The 22,603-nt window shown below is 40.4% G+C and overlaps 1 protein-coding gene across 11 annotated transcripts in view; it reads right to left on the bottom strand.

The window, feature by feature from the left end:
* ANO4 (anoctamin 4) overlaps positions 1 to 22,603 on the bottom strand; it is a 143,982-nt gene that overhangs the window by 11,715 nt on the left and 109,664 nt on the right. For all 11 annotated transcript variants that reach the window (XR_012043229.1, XM_072866324.1, XM_072866334.1 and 8 more), the window contains 7 exons: positions 19,464 to 19,500; positions 16,748 to 16,859; positions 15,637 to 15,694; positions 12,837 to 12,934; positions 3,789 to 3,931; positions 2,627 to 2,779; positions 768 to 915 (listed from right to left, as the gene is read on the bottom strand). Coding sequence is in view for 10 of the 11 variants with exons in the window: in XM_072866324.1 (XP_072722425.1) it covers positions 768 to 915; positions 2,627 to 2,779; positions 3,789 to 3,931; positions 12,837 to 12,934; positions 15,637 to 15,694; positions 16,748 to 16,859; positions 19,464 to 19,500 (749 nt within the window). In the remaining variant the exon portion in view is untranslated. The remainder of the gene's footprint in view (positions 1 to 767; positions 916 to 2,626; positions 2,780 to 3,788; positions 3,932 to 12,836; positions 12,935 to 15,636; positions 15,695 to 16,747; positions 16,860 to 19,463; positions 19,501 to 22,603) is intronic.

Raw genomic sequence — 22,603 nt, 5'->3', positions numbered from 1 at the left:
CTTTGAACAGTAGGGTCCTTGCTAATGGAGCTGCTAGGAGATCATTTGCAAACTGTGTCTATTTGTGTTCAGCTGGATTCAATGACCTTCCCCGAGTCCAACAGCCTAGATTTTACAAGTTGCCATGTAGCAGCTATACCCATACTTACTGGTAGTGTGCACACACTAATATAATCTCAGTGTTTAGCAACACTGAAAGAAAATCCACTTAGGCAGCAGGGATTCAGTTCACAAATGTCTCCTGAAAGATTTAATCTAAGGAGTCTAGTTTTAGAAGTAAAACAAATTACTTTGCTCTGTAAGTATATCTTGATTTATTAGTTGGGAATTGCTTCCTCTTGTTAGACACTACTTTTTTTGAGCAATACATGCTGAATACTACATCAGGAAAAAAAGCCTAGTGAATAAGTTTAAAATGCTTATTAAATCCATAACTGATAAATATCAGCATTGCTTCAGAATGAAAAGAGGGTTATATCCATGTACACCAGCTGGGAAGTGCAGCTTGTGTAGCATACTGTTACACACACCACATCTCTGTAACAGCTCTGCCGTGTTTTCCTTGCATCAACGTCATAAATTATAGTCACTCAGCAACCCATTCTGTGAATATGCAAAGCATCAATTTCTATGGCTGATATCTGTTACCTAAGCAGAAACAATAAATTTGGGTTAGTGGAATCAGAACATACACAGACAGTACTGCTGTATCTATTCAAGTAGTAAGTGATTTTCATGCGCATCTATTTTCCCAAAGAAAAGCTTACTTTTGTCCAGCTTCTCCTTGGCCAGCACAAGGTCCATATTTGTAAGCATAAACAAGGCGAGGGATGAAATCTGATGTCACAGCTATAACAAATGCATTTGTGATAACAGAAAGAATTCCAATGCCTTCCAGGATCCCATACCAGATTCCTGTTCAACAAGGAGAGTATGTTAGCTCCAGGAAAAACAAGAAACAAAGTGCCTGAGATACTGCATGCTCTGAAGCAGTTGTCCCCACCACCCAAGGTCTTTTTATGTAGTTTCTATCTGACAGTCACTGAGTAAAAATAATTTTTCTTATTGAACAGCAGGACCTCAGTGGACCAGATTTCTGTTCCCATTGGGTGGGAATTTTGTTTATCCTGCAAACAATCTCAAGGAAGCAGCAGAAATGCTTATGGAGGCCTTGACTCCACCAAGCCACCAACTGCCAACTGAACATGTGGGCAGTTTTAAGAAATGCTGTAAGCCTCCCTGCTTCTGATGATGGCTATCCAGCCTTTGAGGAGGGTCTGCCAGGGCAGCCATGAATATATGCAATCCATGATCTGCCTGTCACAAGGGCCTTGTGTGTAACTCATGCACAGCTGGTCAGCATGTACCTATCAGCATCAAAATCCTCATGGCATGCTAATGCCATACAATGGCACACAGCCCCTAGGCATCACCTGGGTTTTTTGGCCAGTCCTCAAATGTCTGACAGATCTTGTGGTACAGGCACACAGCAACTCTGGTCATGAGGACCATCACTGAGAACCACACCAAAGGAAGGTTAGACATACCAGTTGATTTTAATGAGGCATTAAGCTGTGCCTGAAAACTTTGCTGAATAGGGAGCGAATGCAACTTATTTTGAGAAATCACACCTGAACTGGCCTGAAAAAAAAATATCTATTTTTCTGTGCTTTTATTATTTATGTTATATAACTGTTTTTTCAGGAATTATGTCTGCAGTGTATGCTGTGTACTGGCTGATGTCCAGGCTTGTACCTAAACTCATAGATCCACACTGTTCACATACAAAGCTTTACTCAGACACAGACTTTCGGTACATGGTAGACTATTCTGAGAGCACAAAGCTTGGGCTTCTGCTATTTCATAGTGTGGGCTACTGGTTTTTGCAATGCAGATGAGCAGCGAGGTACCCTATTTACCCCTCCAAAGGCACCGGGGATTCAGCATTAGGCAGATGACGCTGTTTTACAGAGTCCTTCCTAAAGGTGTTCTGCTTTTGCACACTGCAAGGACAGAAGAGATTTATAGTCAAAATATGTTCGGAGAGCCCTTGCAGTAGTGTGTGGCTGGGTGACCTCAAAGTTATGTGAACCCTATGTTTAGCAATGTAGGTGCGCCTCAATGACAGCAAGTCATCTCTTGGGATCTAGACCCACCCTGTCTGACCCACCAGGGACCTAGAGGGCATAGCCACTGAGTCACAGGGGAGCTTGGTTTTGGCCAGGTAAATATAAAAAACACAGGTCCCTTAAGGATGCTACCCACTTTAACTTGACTTTCATGTTTCAGCTGCTCTGTCTGGTTATTATATTCAAACTGAGCAGCGGCATGTGTTCACACAGTGTGTCTGCCACAAGGAAAAACCTGCAGAGAACACTGATCACTTCATTAAAACATCTTGCCTGTTGTCACCCAGAAAATCATTAAAAGACATTTTCCAACATAGACTATTAAATGCATAAGTAGATTGGCATCAGATACTTGAAGTTTTTTGGAACAATCAAATTGTGCATTGTTAATAGGGAAGATAACTGAAAAGACCTTAATCTACTCTTACTTGAAGTGGTCAATGCTTTGCCTTAAAAATAACACACACACATAACAAACACACACACAAAGAGCTCACCTATATCTTTGGCTCTTGAAGCTAAAGGTCTTCTCCACTGGGTAACAAATTTGTATGCATCAAGCCGAATTTCAATAATATTGTTAAGTAAGGCCAGAAGCGGTGCCAGTGGAAAAGCTGCCACAAAAATGGTTGTGAACCCAAACTGAAGAACTAGGAAAAAAAAGGAAAGATCACAGTATAACTGTTAAGATCTAATCCCAAGGTCTAAGATACCAAATAACACATGCATATAAACATTATGTGTAAATACACAAATATTTCTTATTATGCCATACCATACAATAGTCTAGTGACACTTGTACAGCAATTCCTTGCTGAAAGTTCAGAGCAAGGATGACAAGAACAAATGCACATCTGTCCCTGGGATAGACAGCAACATCTAGATTTTGTAATTTGGAGCAAAGTTTGGAGGTGGACAAACTGTGCTTTTAGAAAGGGACATTCTTATTCCAGCATCAGCTAGGATCTCTCAATAGCTGCAAAGATTAGGACTGAATACATTCCTTTTTATATTACAGATGGGTGGCAGTTTGAAACTTTGTGTAATTTTCTAGATGCAGGTTTTCACACTGCCAAATTTCCCATTAATTTGAAAAGGGTGGTGTGAGGAAGAAAAGAAAAAACAATCATGACATACGCAGTTCAGTCAATAGGGCAAAAGTTCTTGTTCTTTAACATTTCTTTGAGCAGTTATCCTCCCCTCTCCTCTGGACAGAGCAATGCCTTTTGGCAGCAAGCTACTTTGTAAATGTGAGGTCGTAAATGATGGTGAATTTTAAACATAAACAAGCATGAAGGCCTATACCACACAATATAAAAATAAAAGCCCAAGGGAACTTCCTTTATGAAATAACAGCAAAATTCTTCAGAAATGTATGCAGGTAAAGAGGTGGGCTCTGGTTTTGAAAACGATCTTCCCCACACAAAGCCAGAATGAGAAGTGTTTTATAGATGTGAGGTTAGCAAACCAGCAGCAGTGTTTGGTTTGGTTTGGTTTGGTTTGGTACTTCCATTCCTCACCTGACCTGTGAGAATGAAAACCATTTTGCAGCCTCTTTAGCTTGATACAGCAATAGTTAAAAGAACATACCAGCCCACATCAACAAAAAACCAACATTAAAATCTAGTGAAAGAGAGAGAACAAAGGTCAGTGCCATACTCATTTCTAGGTATTCATCAAAGAGTCCATAAGCATTCATAGGTTGCAGATTGTAGTCCTTTTCCCACTGTGGGAAGCTTGTTTTTCTCTGTGTGCCATATTCTTGTCGTAGTTTTCTCCTGGTCCACCAGTTTTGAATTAGCCTACATTTTCAAATAAATTAAAGAAACAAGGTAAACAACGTTAGTTGCTATTTATCACAAAATTGGAAGAGCCTAAGTGTGCACAACATACCTTGCAAAATTAATTTCCCAATGTACAGGAAAATAGAGTGTTAGTAATACATTTGGCTGATGACACAGCATAACAGGTATGAAAACAGATACGGCTGATGGGCTGTAATCCAGGCCTAGATGTTGTTAAAGTGGTGGAGGGATTTTGACATCTTTTCATAATTTATTTACCTTCTTTTTCTCTACACAGAATGGCAAATCACTTCAGGGTCTGTTTATGTGGCAGAATGCAATGCTATGTGGAGATAGTTGAGCTCTAATTGAGAAATCAGTAAATAGAGTGCTAATGCTGCTTGATCCCTTCCTGTGTGCGAGCTGGCATCTCTACACGGCTCTACAGTGTGCAGGGTAACAGTCCCTGGGCAATCCTGGAAGGGAAAAAGCAACCTTGAATGGTGTCTGCAGCCAAACATTCAGAGGAACAAAAGGCAGGAAGAAGTGTGTGGACTACTGACAACACATGGTGGCTGAGAGGTGGATGGCTGACATGAGAGCTATCTCCATCTCAAGGAATGGGGGAGCTGTACTGGGCTTCAGGGGGAAGGTATTGTTCCTGAAGAAATGCATATGTAGGGGCACCGTGGGAGGCACTGAGCCAGAAGACAACTGAGTGCTCACATCTGAAATAAACACCTTTGCCTCTCCAGGTCAGGGAGTTGCATTGGTTTGGCCAAAAAAGGACAAGAGTTAGAGTTAGTATAGAGAGAAAAAAAACCAAAACCCAAAAACCATGACAGAGATTTTCTCTGAAGTTGTGGTTGGCCCCTTCATCTCAGCAAGATAGAAGGTGATGGCTCACCCAAATAATTCAGTCCTTTCCCTGACTGTGCTTTGCTTCTTGCCTTCACAGTGGCCTGGTCTGGTCTGTGAATGGTAGGGAAATGGCCATTGGATTTGGATAAGGGCTTGGCCAATTGCTTGTTTTCTTAAAGCTTAGAGATTGTTTTTCCATTCAGGCCATTTACCAGAGAGGTTATAGCTTTTCCTGTCTTCCTTAAAGAAGGGTAGGTGCAACTGAGTGCAGGGCATTAAAATCTAGAGTTTAGAAGTGCAAGAAAAATTTAGAAGTACAAGGATGGATTTCAAGCCAAAATTTGGAAGTACAAGAAATTATTAAAATATTTGGTTTTAGCAACTTGCAGCCAGTCACTAGTGTGTAAAAAGCCTAAAAAGGCCTTTCCTGTGAGTGACCGTGGTTGTGACTGATGAACTGTGGGACAGTTAAGGGCACATCTTTGCAGTCCACAGCACCCTTTGGGACTTTGCCTCTCATGTCCTGCCCGTGAGAAAGTGAGAGGGTTGAGAACTGAATTCCTGCAAAGGCAGCAAGGTGAGGAGTGAGGTGGGTGAGAGACCAATACACTGAGACAGATCCCAGTTAATTTCCTCCTTTGTGAGATGGGAAACCCACAACTAGTGGTACTAAATATCTAAGACTGCTAGTAAAATTCAAAGAGATGTCATTTTCTGATTTATGTGTGAGCAAAATGTAAGCAATGCAATGTAATGTGGTTTTAATATGGATGGATGTTCTTCTTCCAAGAAAAACATGAACTTGGAATTGCAGTTTTCCACCTCCAAATGAAGCAATAATTTATACTTTGTTTCTTAGTTATTGCAAATGTATCCATGCAGGAGAGGAGAACTGATGCACACTTTCAGAGGTTTTGAGGTGGTGTTTGTATGAAGTAGAAGCACCACTCCGACATGCCGGTATTTGTATTAAAAATGTAACCACTAAGCAATCAATGCTCTAACACACACCCTAGGGCCTCTCTTTGATATCTTTGAAACCTAGTTTCTAACTCTCGGGCAGAAATTTCAGAAGACAAGCCAATGCCACATGTATCAGTGAGAAATGTGACAGCAGTCACTGTGGCTCCTGTCACCAAGGAACACCCAGTGGCATTTCTGACTTGCCCTGCGTGTCTCTGCGGTCCCTGTGGGAGCACATGCCTGCACCAGAGCTGGGCTGCCACCCTGAAATGGTGCAAGAAAACACTCTCCCAAACAGGCTGCTGGTGCTCCTCTCCTAAGGCTGTCTTATGGAGAAATATTCTCTGCCATCAGCTTTGGCACTGCGCAGTCCTGGCTCTGCCTGTGTCTCAGCAGGCAGTAGCCAGCACATGGGTGGAGGTGCAGTGATGTTCTACTATAGACTATAGGATTGCCTCCAGATCCTCTGGCCATCCACATGGTGTTGGCTCTGATCGTGATCTTGTAACCAGATGTAACCAAAATTATTAGTTCGTTCTTTTGTAACTAAGCAACATAGAGATAGGAGCAGGTTAGACAATGCTTTAATATCGTGTTTGTACACCTATGGCTATGGATATGCTACTATGCCCAAAGACAATTGGACAAGGAGTAGTACGGACATGCTGCTATGTTCCCAGTACAGCCCCAGCCCATCTTGACAAAGAGTCGAGGGTGGTTAGAATAATTGGTTTGTGTTAAGGGTGCCAAATCATTGTTAGGGACCATGCACCATGAAGAAGGGGAGCAAGTTACATAAGCAAGGTGGGATTGCGCATGTCCAGAAGAAGGGGTCAACTAAAGGACACACCTGTATGACCACCAAGGACCACCAGAGACCCCCACGGAAGCCCCTCGGAGCTCAAGGACGCATGCGTAATGACCATGCAAATATGATAATTAGTTCCAGGAAATAGAATGAATATGCATTATCATTCTGGGAAATGTGATGCATATGTATGTAACTGGACAATATAAGTTTCGGCTGATGTAACCTGCGGTATGCACGCTAGGTGGAACGATCCCCCGTGCATCCGGCGCCGTAATAAAGAATGCCTGCTTCTTAATACTACATTGGTGTTAAGGAGTTTGATTCCCGATTTCGGTTTTGGCACCCCAGATGGGACCCTGCTTCTGAATTTCAACGGATCCGAGGGATCGCAGGACCTCCAGCCGGCACCGAGGGATTCTCGGGGAGAACCTCTGATCCCTGGACCAAAGAATTCTGAGCAAGATCCCCTGGAACAAGGTAATAAGGCATTCTTCTAACGGGTAACAGAACTTTAGGTAGGACGTGGGTTAGAGTCCCACTTTGAGCAGTACGTGGGGTTAGAGTCCCACTTTAGGTAGGACTTGGGTTAGAGTCCCACTTTGAGCAGTACGTGGGGTTAGAGTCCCACTTTAGGTAGGACGTGGGTTAGAGTCCCACCAAAGGTAGGACGTGGGTTAGAGTCCCACCAAGCCTGCTTGTAAGGCGTGGCGAAAGCTATGCAGGGTTGGGCTAAGAGGTACCTCGGTTGGTAAGTCTCTGCTAGGCGAAAGCCTGTGGAGCAGGGCCCAAGGGGGAGTCTTCGACGGGGGGTTGAAGTCTCCAAGGTTGGGATTTCTGGCAGGGGGCTGGAATCCCAGAGGGAGCTCCAACAAGGGTTGGGGTCCCTCTGACTAGTGCTTGTGATAGTGCACAATCACAACCACTAGTCTTTTGGGAGATGGGTACATTTCCGAGCAAGAAACCCATCCCACAAAGAACACCTTTGGGATGTATTTTAAAACACTGGAAAGATCTGGGGGGTGATCCTTTGACTCAGAAACAATTAATTGAATATTGCAATCATTGGTGGCCAATGTATACTTTGGAAGGTGGGGAGAAATGGGCAAAGAATAGTCCATCGCAATATAATACCATCTTGCAATTAATGTTATTTTGCAAAAGGGAAGGTAAATGAGATGAAATAGCTTATGAGGTATTTATTTTTGCTTTGAGAAATCATCTGGAGTGGCAAAAACAGTGTGGGATTATCCGGTAAAATTTTATGGTATTGACTTTGGAAAAAACAGGGAAGGAATAAAAGTTTAAGATGATGTTGCTCTGCCTGTAGCATTGGAAAAGGGAATGTCCCAAAGTAAGAGAATTGGATCTTTCGCTACAGGCAATTAAGTTGATGACTCTGAATGATGAGGACTGAAGGAGACCAGGGGAGTCAACCCCAGCTGAACACCTGGTTAACATTAAAGCTGAGGAATGATGAAGCAGAATTTTTAGTTGATACAGGGGTAACATATTCGGTATTAAATATATGCAAAGGGGGGTTTAGTCATAAAACTATAAGTGTTGTTGGGGAGCAGGGTGGAAGAAAATCGGCGGTTTTTACAACCTCTGAAATTCAAATTGGGAAAGCAATGGGTAACTCATCAATTTTTGTATATGCCAGAATGTCCATCATCTTTGTTAGGAAGAGATATATTGAGTAAATTGAATACACAAAATAATTTTTAAAAATGGGGAGACTCACCTGTTAATACCTGAATCAAAAGCTGTGGAAGCGAGAATTTTTATGTTACAGAACACACCAAGACCGAAGGAAGAAATTCCTGCAGAAGTAGAGGATGCAGTAACACCCTTGGTATGGGCTAGTGGAATTCCAGGTCGGTCTAAATTGGCGGAACCAGTAAAAGTTGTTCTAAAATCTGGAACTAAACCGGTAAGACAAAACAGTATCCTATCAAGTGGGAAGCTAGAAAGGGGTTGGAAGAATTAATAGCGAAATGTTTGAATTATGCATTATTGATAGAGTGTGAATCAGAATATAATACCCTGATATTGCTAGTGAAAAAGCAGAATGGCAAGGAATATAGGTCAGTTCAAGATTTAAGAGCCATAAATCAGATTGTTTAAGACGTTCACCCAGTAGTAGCTAACACATATACTTCGCTGACATCCTTAAAAGAAAAACATAAGTGGTTTACTGTACTTGATCTCAAGGATGCTTTCTTCTGCATGCCTCTAGACAAAGATAGCCAGGCATATTTGCCTTTGAATGGGAAAGCCCCACCACTGGATGCAAGACACAACTCACCTGGATGGTGCTACCTCAAGGGTTCAAAAATAGTCCTACAATATTTGGTAATCAATTGGCAAAGGAATTGGAAGTATGGAAAAAAGAAAATTCAGAAGGAATAATATTGCAGTATGTAGATGACTTCTTGATAGCAGCAGAGGCACGGGAAGACTGTTTACAAGTGACCATCAGCTTGTTGAATTTTTTGGGACAAGCAGGATACCGAGTATCAAAAAGCAAGGCCCAGATTGGGAAAGACACTGTGATATATTTAGGCTTTGAAATTTTGCAAGGACAAAGAAGATTGGGAGCAGGCAGAAAGGAAGCAATTTGTCAAGTTCTAGAACCCAGAACGATACGGGAATTGCGGACATTTTTGGGTATGGTCGGGTGGTGTCGATTGTGGATCCTCAATTATGCAGCTTTGAAAGGATCCCAGGAGAATTACCTGTTGTGGACACCTGAGTGTTGGACAGCTTTTAAAAATCTGAAGGCTTTGATGTCTGCACCTGTGATAGGACTCTCAGATTTAGCAAAGCCTTTTGAATTGTTTGTACATGAGCGATAACATCTTGCTTTGGGTGTGTTGACTCAAAAATTAGGAACTTGGAAACGGGCCATTGGGTATTTTTCTAAGCAATTGGATAATGTCAGCAAGGGATGGCCTGGATGTTTGCGAGCTGTGGCAGCAACTGTACTCTTAATCCAAGAAGCAAGGAAATTAACCATGGGGCAGAAAATTACGGTTTATGTCCCACATATGGTAACTTCTGTCTCGGAGCAAAAAGGGGGGCAATGGCAGTCCCCAGGCCGCATGCTTAAATACCAGGTCACTCTCTTGGAACAGGATGATGTGGAACTTAAAACTACAACAGCAGCGACCCCAGCAATGTTTTTGAGCTCGGAAATGGGTGAGTCTTTACACCGTGATTGTTTGCAAACTATTGAACAGGTATATTCTAGCAGACAGGACCTGAAGGACGAACCATTGCCTAATTCTGATTTGGAGCTGTTTATGGATGGAAGCAGCTTTGTCCGAGATGGAAAACGGATGGCGGGGTATGCAGTGGTCACCACCAACCAAGTGATGAAAGTTGAAGCTCTCCCTGTGAATACACCAGCACAGAAAGCAGATTCACACACATGGAGCTATCTGGAAGGAAAGAGGACTGTTGTCAGCTCAGGAAGAAATTCTTCAACTCCTCCAGGACATCCAGCAGCCCAAGGAAGTAGTGGTAATGCATTGTAAAGCACATCAATTTGGACAAACCGTGGTAAATGTGGGCAACCGATTGGCTGATAAAACTGCTAGAGAGGCAGTGGAGCAAAGCATCCTTGCCCTGGTACCAGTAAAACAGGTAAAACTTCCAACCCCGCAACCAAATTATGGTAAATTGGATAGATTATTGGCAGAACAGTTGAGAGTAGTAGAAAATGGGGTGGGTAACATCCACCAGACAAGTCATAGTTACCCCACAAATAATGATAAAATAGTAGAGGAAAAAAAGAGAGAAACACATGGGGGAATTGAAGTGATGATTGTGGATTTACAGAAATCAAGATTGCTGTGTGCACATCCCAAATGTTACAGCTGCTTTGAATGAACAAATAGATGATATGAAGAGGGTGGCACAGCAGACTCAAGGTTTAAGGAGTGAAATGCAAACAAATTGGTTACGCCACATTTTGGAACATTTTGGATTTCCTCTTAAAGGATGGATAACTGAGTTGTTACAGACACTAATCATTTTGATTACAGTTGTTTTGGTGATTTGTTTGGTTTATCAATGTTTAAAGAAAATGTTGACACAGAAATCAGCGATGAAGCATCGTACACCAATGCCGGGAGAGAAGCCACCTGCTTATGTTGAGTTATGAAAGATTAAGAGTGGAAGTATTGAAAAGATGATTATTTCAAAACTTCCAAAGGGGGGAAACGTAACCAGATGTAACCAAAATTATTAGTTCGTTCTTTTGTAACTAAGCAACATAGAGATAGGAGCAGGTTAGACAATGCTTTAATATTGTGTTTGTATACTATGGCTATGGATATGCTACTATGCCCAAAGACAATTGGACAAGGAGTAGTACGGACATGCTGCTATGTTCCCAGTACAGCCCCAGCCCATCTTGACAAAGAGTCGAGGGTGGTTAGAATAATTGGTTTGTGTTAAGGGTGCCAAATCATTGTTAGGGACCATGCACCATGAAGAAGGGGAGCAAGTTACATAAGCAAGGTGGGATTGCGCATGTCCAGAAGAAGGGGTCAACTAAAGGACACACCTGTATGACCACCAAGGACCACCAGAGATCCCCACGGAAGCCCCTCGGAGCTCAAGGACGCATGCGTAATGACCACGCAAATATGATAATTAGTTCCAGGAAATAGAATGAATATGCATTATCATTCTGGGAAATGTGATGCATATGTATGTAACTGGACAATATAAGTTTCGGCTGATGTAACCTGCGGTATGCACGCTAGGTGGAACGATCCCCCGTGCATCCGGCGCCGTAATAAAGAATGCCTGCTTCTTAATACTACATTGGTGTTAAGGAGTTTGATTCCCGTTTTCGGTGACAGTCTTAGCAGAAACGATCATGGTTTTTTTCACACAAGAAGGAGATGCACTTGCCTGCAGCATTTCAGGGCTAGAAGGTGGACTGAAAGGTCTGGAGAGCAAATACATCTCTCATCAGAATAAGCTGAAGCATCTCACATTGTTGTGACTGTGTGTTTTGTGTTGTGATTTTCATTGTGACTCTAAAATGAAGAGCCTGACTTCACCTGAAGTGGTTTATCCCTATTAAATCACTTGTTCTTAAACAATCTCCTCCTATCTCCTTCAGTCACCTTCTTTAATCCCCTTCTGTGCTCTTTATTAGGTTTCGAAATCCCTATTAATAGGTAGCAGAAAGATCTAATGAAAACTGACAAAAGAGGCAGGGAGTGGAAAAAGAAGGATCAATACTGCTGCTGCTGTTCCCTCCTCCCCACCCCTGCTAATTCCTCCAGCCCTAACAGCTGCAAAATCCTGGCAAGTAGCACTAGGCGAAAAGCCAGGAAGATGGAGAGATAGTGAGCTTTGAGTACCTTGATTGCCAATTACTCTGTGCATTTAAATCATTTACTCCGTTCTCATTACAGCTAGATGTTATCAGCACTGAGGCTGCCTGAAATTGGTTCTGCAGCATGTTTCTGCAGTTCAGGGACCAAACTCTGCACTAGCTCTGCTGTGGATCCTGCAGTGAAGCAAATCCCTCTGAACTTTGCAAGGACAAACTTTCTGACAATAGCAGCTCTTTCTTATCTTTTCACACTTGCTAATTTCCCTTGATGAGCTGCCACACTGTCTCTAGCATCAACTGTCTATATTAATCATATTGAACATCCTCATTAAATACTAATCAATAAGAAATGAACCAATAGGAAATGAATGATCGTCAACCTTTTTAGCTAGCGGACAGCTCCATAATACCCTGAAGATCACTAGGGAACTTGTCTATATACCAATCAGTACATTTTTCTATCTCTGTGAGTGTATATGCCAGCAGTGCATTTTTTCCAGCTCATACCTGCCCTTTCAGGCATCTTTTATCACCCAGCAAGGAGAAATCCAATTTAGAACTTACTGGCATAGCTAAAAAATGATACATATAATATTTCCCGTGTAAGGAATACAGCAGTCCTACAGTTATTTTCAAGGAGTTTTAAAACAAGGAATACAATTTAATGAAATCAAGTATATCCCATATATTATTTATTTGTTAATATTTATATTACACTTCCACTTTTGCAAACTATGTTCAATGTGAAAAAAACCCCAAACACCATCTATCTCTATACATCTGAAAATCTATTTTAAGAGTTTTGTATCCCAGGGGGGATTTTTCTATTGTAATGACTACTGTATCTTGCTTTTATATAACTGGTCATAAGGAAAGCATAAACTTACTATTCTTCTGTGACCTACAGAAGCATAGGCATTATATTTACTTACGGGTAGCCCAGTTCCATGAAGTTATTCCAGGTCTGCTTTAGCACCATTATAATACCCATTTGCATACAGAGATCAATAAGGCATCCACTAGGGTGGCACTACAGAAAAAAAGAAACAAAAGGTTAAACAGAAATGATGCTGAGTTTTTAAGCATTTCTTAAAGACTGTAAATGGATATTACATAATTTCTTTAAAGGAAATTAAATGCCGTTCTTTTAATTTTTTTAAAAATACAAACTCATGGGAGCATATGAGACTGTATCATACCGTGAGCCTTTTAAGCCTATAATCTAATTCTCTGCAGAGGTCAGAATCAGTTGAAACCAATGCAGTTTTCACATTAGTGATGCTAATATGTTGTGCAACTGTGGGTGGGACAGAGGCAAAGGCTAACAAGTTTCTTCAATTATTTCAATAGTTTTAGGGGAGAGTGACTGTGCCTCAAGCCAAAGAATGAAGACAAAATTCCTCCTGGCTGCACAGGCAAACAGGTTATGCCTAAAGGATAGACCTAATACTGTTTATTGAGTACTATTTAATGTATATGACTGAGCAGACTATGCAAAGCTATTATCTTCTCAAAGAACTAAAGATCTCCAACTGTCAAACAATAGTTCTCAGTGTCTCTTGCTGAGCGCTTGCTTGCTTTAGCAGTGGCTCCAGGCCTTGAAGAAGTGGTGCTGCTTTTGGGAGAGATGCTCCCCTAGTACAAATTTAAGTAATTCCACAATTTTTCATCTAGTATTGGAAAAAACAGAAAAGGGCCAAAAACTTTCTGCACTCAAACAGTATTTTGCACAATTGACTTTGCAGATCCAAACAGTGGAGGTCCAAGCTGTATTCTTAGATCCTGGGTATTATGGATAAGTCGAACAGATCATTGTCATAGAACTGGAACTATTTGTCTTTAACTTCTAGGGAGAAAAAATTTGACATTAATTATGACCTGTAACAAAATGTGATATGAATTTCTCATACATACTGCATTATACAGTCCTTAGAACCAGAGTCCCTGCTGACGTTTCTGTTGACCTCATCCAGCTTCTCTTTAGATTAACAGGGTGGCAGATAATTTTTTTTTTTAAAATTAAGTTTTCTAGTATATAATTAAATCATCATCCTTCTGTTTTTAGGAATCAGTCACATGAGCCAATATATTCTAAGAGAAATAGGTGCAGTATTAATGAAGTAGCAGTGATGTTACAACCATAACATCACTAATGCACTTTGTACAGTGTGGTCTGAATATGCCCATGGACACTGGACCAGACTCTATTGTGTTATTAAATGTCTTACACTTGGCCTCATCCAACAGGTGAAGAGAGGGCTACTGGAGGGATATCTGGGCATTATATCCTACATTATGTTTCTAATAAGACCTAACACAGATATGGTCAATAAAGTTGAGACTTTTTTTGTTAGACATTTCTTTTATTATTAGACTTTTTTTTTTTCCTCTGAGAAAGGCAAAATAGTAGGGACTACTAATAGGAGCTTCCACCAGCAACTGACCCAACCTGTAACAGCTTGCTGCTGCACTTCCCTCTCAGACCTGGTTCTTTGTTTCTCCCATCTCTGCTCCTGCAAGTGAGGTTCTTTCCCTGTTCTTTGATGCCTCTGTGAGATGATTCAGCCCAGTAACTCATCAGAAAACTAATTCAGCCAGAAAAAGAAAGCGTTTCCTGCTGAAACAGGGAACTGAATAGGCTCCTCACAGGGTTGGACAAGCCAGAACCAGTGCAGAGGAAGAGAAAGGAGCAAACTTCTGGAGGAAGACAAAGGAAGAGCAGAACTGTCCTCTTTTCGCAGCAGCAAGCTGTTAGGTCAGCTTGGCCCCTCTCAGACTTTGGAGGGATGTTCAGTGAATTTTTGTCTGCCCATTTATCCATTTTTCTTTCCTTGAATGTACAGAATTCACCACTTCAAAATTAGGATGGCTTTTTCAAATTATTCCTTTTTTTTGCTAGTGTTTGGATGACCTCTATTAACCAAAATATTTAGATATCTGGAACTATTTGTAAATTCATGTTGGCAGTATAAGACCTGCATTTTCCACTTGCCATTTGTCATGCATTTGCAAAGTTGTTTCAGTTATTCAGCTGTGAAGCAGGAAAGAAACCATGGGATTTGAGTGTGCAAATAGCAGCACTGGAAGCTACATGACCAATCCAGAAACTGTTGCTCTTCACCTCCAATAACTGTCAAATGGTTTTTGAGTTCTGAATGTACTTGCCAAAAAAATGGGATCGGTCCTTGAGTGACTTGCAAAGCCAACCTCTCATTTCTCTCCAAATCCATTTGGTTTTATAGACATGGAACATCACACCAGTAGCTCTTTTGGGAAGTTTGTTCAGTTGTTTTGGTCAATTTTCAACTACATTTTATATGTCTGGGTTTTTAAGTTATTATTTTATTTTAGCTCCTTGGTCAGCAAAGCTAGAAAAGCTGAGAAGAAAGGATTTTTTTAGAAGCAAAAAGTTGTCAGATTCGTATCTGACCTTGATTCATTTCAAGGATTAAATATTTCCAATGTAAAAATGTGAGTAATGTTTAAACCATTTGGTACCACTATCCAAATGTGATGCAAACACTAAAACTGCTAGCATTGAAAAGGGCATATATATCAATGTGTAGATGTTTTTGTAGCAGATGGTAGTGTCAGTAGTGTGGAGTTAGACAGCAACTGAAAACCCAATAACACACTCAAAAATACCTAGACAGAGCTATGTGTCTGCCTCTGGTTGCATTCACTGCGTCTGTGGGCAGCAGATAAATCAGTGTGTAGTTAGTGAACACTCACCTCTTCCAGTCTCCACCGGTTTATCAGCCTTAAGTAGGCACCAGGGTGTCCTGTAAATCTTTAACACAGGAATATACATCAGCTATGTTGTGTAAGCAGTCTGTTCACAGTAGTAGAAGAAAGCTCACAGTGTTGTTTTAATCTAATGTCATCTTACCATGATTGATATAACTCTAAAAGATGTTATGCTGCAAAAAGTTTTGGGGGATTCCTGGAATAATTTCTATGAAGTGCTAAGTATATTTTTACTTCCAGTTTTATTTCAATACCAAATACTCTGCTGTTGGATATTCAGCATATGCAGAAAAGAGAGCGAATCTGAATAAAACTGTTTGTGTCAGTTTGGAAAATGGCTTTCAACAGCCAGTCCATTTCCTTACACCATAATGTGGGCTGTGATATCTGCCCTTCTGTGAAATCAGTGAAAATGTTAGTTTTCATTAGGAAAACATAATTTTCTTAGTATTCCTCCATGTTTTCTCCCAAAATGATTCCCACAACTTCCCACATGCAAATAATCCATACTGATGGATTCTTCTACTCCAGCCTTCTCTACTCAAAGGCTCTTCTTTTGCTTTTAGGGGACTTGCAGAGAGAGACATACAAATATATATATATTTTATTTTCTGTGGAAAAAAAACAACTGATAGTTCATAATTCACTCTTAACAGTCCAAATCATATGATAGAAGAAGCAAAGTATTCGGCAGTTGGACTAGATGATCGTTGTAGGTCTCTTCCAACTGAACTATTCTATTCTATTCTATTCTGAAAGAAAAAGACACAGTGTTAAGTTATTTACTTACCTGTACAATTTACACACATAAAGACAGAGTAAAGTGACCTGCCTATATAGTATTGTGGGATGCATCAGTTTCCAGTAGTGAAATTAAAAGTTAGCGTTGAGCCAATATGGTGCTAGGAAATGAAAACTATGTCTGTTTCTGGGCTTTTGAAAGGAAAATAAAACTGCAATCTGTCCTGCTTTGCTAGTATGGAATTTGCGTTTTGAGATGTGTGATAATATGGTCCCATTTTGTTTCATTACAGACAATTTTATTTCTTCTCTCTACTTCATTTTGCACATATGAGGGTGCGGACATCAATCCTACCTTCCAAGGAAGAATGCTATATAAAAGGTAGAGCTGTTCAGATTGACAAACTGAAAAAGAAACATTTTCAGAGTGAAGCTGTTCTCCCACTCAGATTCGGTACGAGGCTGCTCTGTGAAGAAAGAGAGCAGAGTTTCAGAGGTTTAATCAGATTAACGATTTCCCTTGGCACAAAGGCTGCACACACCTATCAGAGCTGGCAATGTATTTGTAAATTAGCCTGCTGATTTCAAAACATAAGCTGACAGAAGAAATTGTATCCAAAAGCAGCACACAGCAACTGATCTTGTAAAGACTTAGAAATCTCTTCTGATATCTGGATCAGTATATTCCCAGGAGACTGTAAGAAAGTGGTCAAGATAATGTGTATATTAAATATCCCTCCTGGATTCCTGTGTGCTTTACAGGCTCAGACTCTTCTCTTGTTTCCTTTTCTGCAACCTACCATAATGACATTGCCTGAAAGCACCCCACTACAAGCTATGTAAGTGCCTTTTGTTAGGGATGTCACACTGAACTGGAGAAAATCCTCCTCGTAATTCTGTTTCATGGATTTGCCCTCCATGCTGGCACCTAAGGACTCTACACAGGTATCAGTAGAGTGCCACTGCATGACTCCCTTTCCTTGTCTCAGGGAGCTCATCACAGACGACTGAGAAAAAATATTTTGCAATGGATGGGGTAAAGCAAATGGGAAAGGGGAAGACATATTCTTCCCATCAGGTAGGCCCTTAATCTCAATCTAAAGAGATATCAAGACAGAAGTTAACAAAACAACTTCTATGCCAACACACCAGTACCATGTCCTGGAACTACCTTCCAGTTGGTAGGAGCTTGTTATTAGTCAACCATTGCTGTGAACAGGAGTAATCAGAGAAGTGGAGGTAGTAATGGTGATTCTGAGTATCATCATGGTAGTACTCATATACTACTTCCAAAGGAGCCTCCAGTAAAGTACCGGAAGTACAGAAACAACAAGAATAAACTAGATTCTCTTTAGAGCTGTCCTATCCATGAGGAAATTTTAAATAGATGCATCAACAAAACCGTAAAACAGACCATAAATTAACAACTGTGTTAGTGATTTGGAAATGCCTGTCAAGAAACCCAAGTTTGTGTGTATGCCAGTACATACATATTTAGCTAAGCAGAAAGAAATAAAACATTGTGGATTTTTGACACCAGTCTGTGGGAAGGACAAGTTTGACTTTAACAAGGCTGCTGCAGCTGAAGCTTTCCTCATATACCCATCAGAGACAATGGCAATGCTCTAGAGGAGCACGGACGTGAGCTCTGAAAAAGGTCATGTAAAGACTGAAGAAGGATATCCTGAATGTAGGCTTTGCTGCCAATTCCACTCTGAGCTTATTACACTGATAAAGATCATTCAGACCAAATCAGCTACTTAGGCCATCAGAATAAAAACCACAAAACAGTCTGAACACTGTCAGAACAGCCTGACCCACTGAGTTTTCATACAAGTGCTTTCTGTATAGGCTACAAGAAGACCTACAGACCTACCTTGATGATAACCTGGCAGAAAGTAACTAAGCTTCAAGGTCTCTAGACCATATCTTACTGTCCCCAGGGTGTCACAGGGAGTAAAAGGGTATAGCCTGTGCAAATCACATACTTGAAAGTCCTGTTTCTCAACTGTAACTAGCAGGTATCTTTTCCATGGATACAGGATGGCAAAAATATTTTAAATTTATAGAATACAAATGAGGACTCGCAGTCTAAGAAGAAACAACAGAATAAAATGCTATCTTATACAGACATGCTTTGAACACATCACCTATGACTTCCCAGATGTAGAAAAGCCCTAGCTAGCTAAATCAGCTGTGTTTCCCCTGAACAGACACCAAAATCTGTCCGCCTGCTCCAAAATACCTTACTGAACATCATCAATGTACAAAGGTATGCAGAAGCTCAAAATAATCTCAAATCACTTCTACACATGCAATAATATGGTTCGCTTAATAGGCCTTCAGCGAGAGTCTCATTTCAGGCTTCTTGACACTAAGGAGCCCTTGCCAATTGCCACCAACTACTGCAATCTTCCAGGATGTTGAGGATCTCCAGAGACTCTGCCGGAGCCATGGATATATGAGTGATAGCCTATTGCTACCCCAATGACAGTACATGCTGTCCTTAGAAAACACGTCCTTACTCTAGCATAAAGGTCACCTTTATGCGTGAGCTGAAAAGATTACAGAAACTTAGAACACCATTAGAGTTTAGGTGTTGGTAGAGTTGATGAGTCACCTAGTTATTCTCCCTCCAAATTACTGCCCCTCTTAAAGGCATATGTTTGATAGTCAATAAGCACCTTAGTTTCAAGCTTTAAATTTGGCTTCCAGAAGTCATTTCCCCATTTCCAGGTCTTCACAAAACCTGGGGGTTGTGAGTGCTCAGTATCTCTGAAAACTCACGCTTTTTCCCCCAAGGTAACAATTTACTTAAGTTCTTACAAGGTAAGGGGTTGGAACAAGAACCAAGCACGGCAGGTGGGTGATAGTTGTCACCACTGATTGAATGGCACTATAGCATAGTTTATATACTCCTTTATTATAAACTTAAGAAAAACATTAATACCTATAGATAGCAAATTAATCAGGATTTTTCATATTTATACAGACAGTTTGAATGCTATCACAGTATAGGGACCAAAAAAATCATTACAATATAATTTAATTTTGTATTTAACATTGCTTACCTAAGTTTGTCAGGAAAAGAGCAACCTTTTCATACAGCTGTAACAGAGAAGAAACAGCCTCTTAGATACATGACCAGCTCCAAAATATAGAACTTCTTTCTAAGTAGAGTAATTGCTCTTACATGTTAAATCTGACATCCAGATGGTCTCTGTGTTGTTCTGATAATGATGATAATAAAACTATATAGTAATAATACAATAATGATACAATCAAACAAGGAACAGTAATATTTTTAAAGCTTATACTCAACTCTTTTCATCCACAATATATGGAGAAAAAAATGCTGTCACTGTCCCTATTTTACATACACAGTGAAAAAGGGTCAGATAGATGACTTTTCCAAAAACACAAAGCAGAACAATAATACAACTGGGATTTTTGTTTGAGTTACTTATGGAACATTTATCTCACAAAAAAATCACTCTAGTAAGAGTATGCTCTGGTATGTTGGGTATTTTGGGCTTTTTGGTTTTGTTTGGGATTTTTTTGGTGCTGAAAGGAAAGACACTGGGGAGACAGGGTTGCTTCAGAGAAAGTCTTTAGTAATCCTCCCCACCAGACATATTTCTAACTCTGAGACAGTGACATTGTTGTAAATCCTAAGTGGTACTATCTGTGCTTAGCAGATACCATGCTCTCAAACTCTCTGTGAGACTGCTAACTTCATACAGCTTGCAAAAACTAACTTAGAGGGTTTTAACAATTAGTATTTGCAAAGGGGTTTTGAACCTATAAAGTACATTGCCACCAATATCAGTATTAGTGTAAATTAATACAGTGATTTCCATTTGCTTTAAATGAGTCTGGAGCCTGTTCCCACAACACGCTAAATGTCCTTAACTCTCACTGATGCCTACAGGGATACAAAGCTCCTCATGTTTCAGGCTTAAGTACTTACTTATTCTTAAAGTGCATATCAGCAATGTTTCTTTTCTTTTACAGTTATCCTTATAAACCCTTGCTTAAATTGAGTTATGTACAATTTACAGATCAAACTGCCTACTTAAGAACTGAAGTAATCCTGAATTATGTCATCCATGTTAACAACCACTTCTTGCTTAGAATAGCTTTTTGCTGCCTTTGGAGTAAACAGTTTTGTTTCGAGTAATGAAAAAGGTGGTTTCTTCTAGGTTTAAAAGTATCTCTTAAGGGCAACTGTAAAAGTGCTAAATGTCTGAGTGGTTTATATCCTGACCCCAGCAGGGAGTGTGCTATTTTATAAATGTACATTGCTTTGCAGAAAGGGGTATCAAACCTGTATTTTGTGGCTATTCCTCCTGGAACAGTAAGGCTGTGTTAGAGATTCTGTTAACAATGTTTGGATCTAATTATCTGCTACTGCAGTTTATTACTACTAGTCCCAATGGGCCTTGTTTAGGATCATATTCTGTTCTGTGTTCATATTTTGTATGGGCGATATCACTGGAATTAACAGGTTTTATTAACCTAGGTAAAGCTAATGATTGTTCCCAGGTCAGGCTGCAGGATTATCTGGGAGACATTATGCTTGGAAGTCATTTCATTTTGTCATGATGGATGTGTCAGTGTACGTGCCTAGCCCCCAGAGCATCCAGTCTAGAAGTTACTTGTGGTCTAGACCTTTCCCCTGATGCTTAGAGAGGTTGTCAACTCATATCAGAATCACTGTCGGTTTTCCAGGCTTCCTAGCAGTGAATTCCCTACTATTATATACATCTTGGTCCATTCTGGTTTTATTACTGTATCTTTGCTTGCTCTCCTGCTACGTTTCTTGAGTCACAGTTTGTAGAGGATTCAACTACCTGAATTGCTCCCAGGGAGATTTTTTTTTTCCCCAAAAAAGAAATCCCACTACTCTCCTTCAGTAAACCACATTAATCCATCATGGGAAGTGAGGGATTATGTTCTTAAGTCCTTCTTTTGAAAAGCTCATGCAGTTTCATATTTTGGGGATCTTTTGTTTCCATGAGCTATATCCAGATCTAAGGCCGTGGTGTTTATTGCATGGTAATGAGTATAAGGCTTAAGAAATCCATCTTTGCAGTGCTCTATTTATTTGATGTATTTTAGGAAGTAAAACAAAGTTTCTCAAAAGGCACCTTCAAGCCATCTTCCATTATTTTAAAAATTTCTCTAAGCTGTAAAACTCTTTGAGAACCAAATAATTTCGTTTGTGGAGTATTTCTTTGTTGCTGCTTCACTGCATATACAATGACTTATACTGAGAGCTTGGAAATGGATATTTTACTGACATAGATAAATATAGGGGTTTTTTTATTTCTTCTGTGCTATTGTGTGCTCTAGGTGGATTAAAGAAAAACCCCAAAAGCTGCAGACAACAAACAATAAATCAAAAATAACATAAAAGAAGAGAGCCCTCGGTACAAATTCAGAGAGAATAACAGCTTCTACCTCTTCTTTCTGCCCTTTCTCAGCCTATAGTCCCACCTTAGGGAAAACATAGGAAAGTCAACAGTTCTTGATAGACTGTCCTAGTCACCAATCCAGTCTTGCTTATGCCAAATGGAGAAGTGAAGTCCTGCAGCAAAGCCTCTTGGAATTTCCTGTTATATAAACGAGTTGCTGTTAAAATTAATTTTTAGATGATGGAAATGCGTGGGTATTGCACAGGAAAGAAAGTAGTGTCCAAGCCAGCATTTGGAATGTGCAGACCTGAAATAACATCTTGTACTTCCCCTAGGAAGTAAGTCAGCATATCTCCTGGAGCAAAGCCTAACATCCTTTTTGCAGAAGACACTTGCTACTGAGTCGGTACAGATACCTGGCTCCGGTACCTGGATGGTTTGTAGGTTGATCCCTTCTCCCCCTTAAAATGCATTTTTATAAAGTCAGTTGACAAAAACCTGATAGTAAAAGGCCATACACCTCTTGCCAAGAGCAACTAATAGGAAACACGTTGCTATCACAGCAATATACAGAAGTAACTGCACCTCGATGAAAGGATGAAACTCATTCCCCATCTAATCTGTGCTATACTGCCTTACTGGGGCTGTTACCACATAGAAATTCCATTTTTGTCTTTGTCCCAAGTCTGGTTCCAAACCAGTTCACAACAATAACCTGACCTCAGCCAGTCCCCCTACAATGCATGCAGACCATCTCTCTGGTGTACACTGGCAAAGGCCATAGGCAGCTCATG

The sequence above is a fragment of the Ciconia boyciana genome, chromosome 1, assembly GCF_034638445.1.
Source record: "Ciconia boyciana chromosome 1, ASM3463844v1, whole genome shotgun sequence".
Classification (NCBI taxonomy): Eukaryota; Metazoa; Chordata; class Aves; order Ciconiiformes; family Ciconiidae; genus Ciconia; species Ciconia boyciana.
Note: the sequence above shows the minus strand (reverse complement) of the source record. Positions and strands in the feature narration are given on the sequence as shown.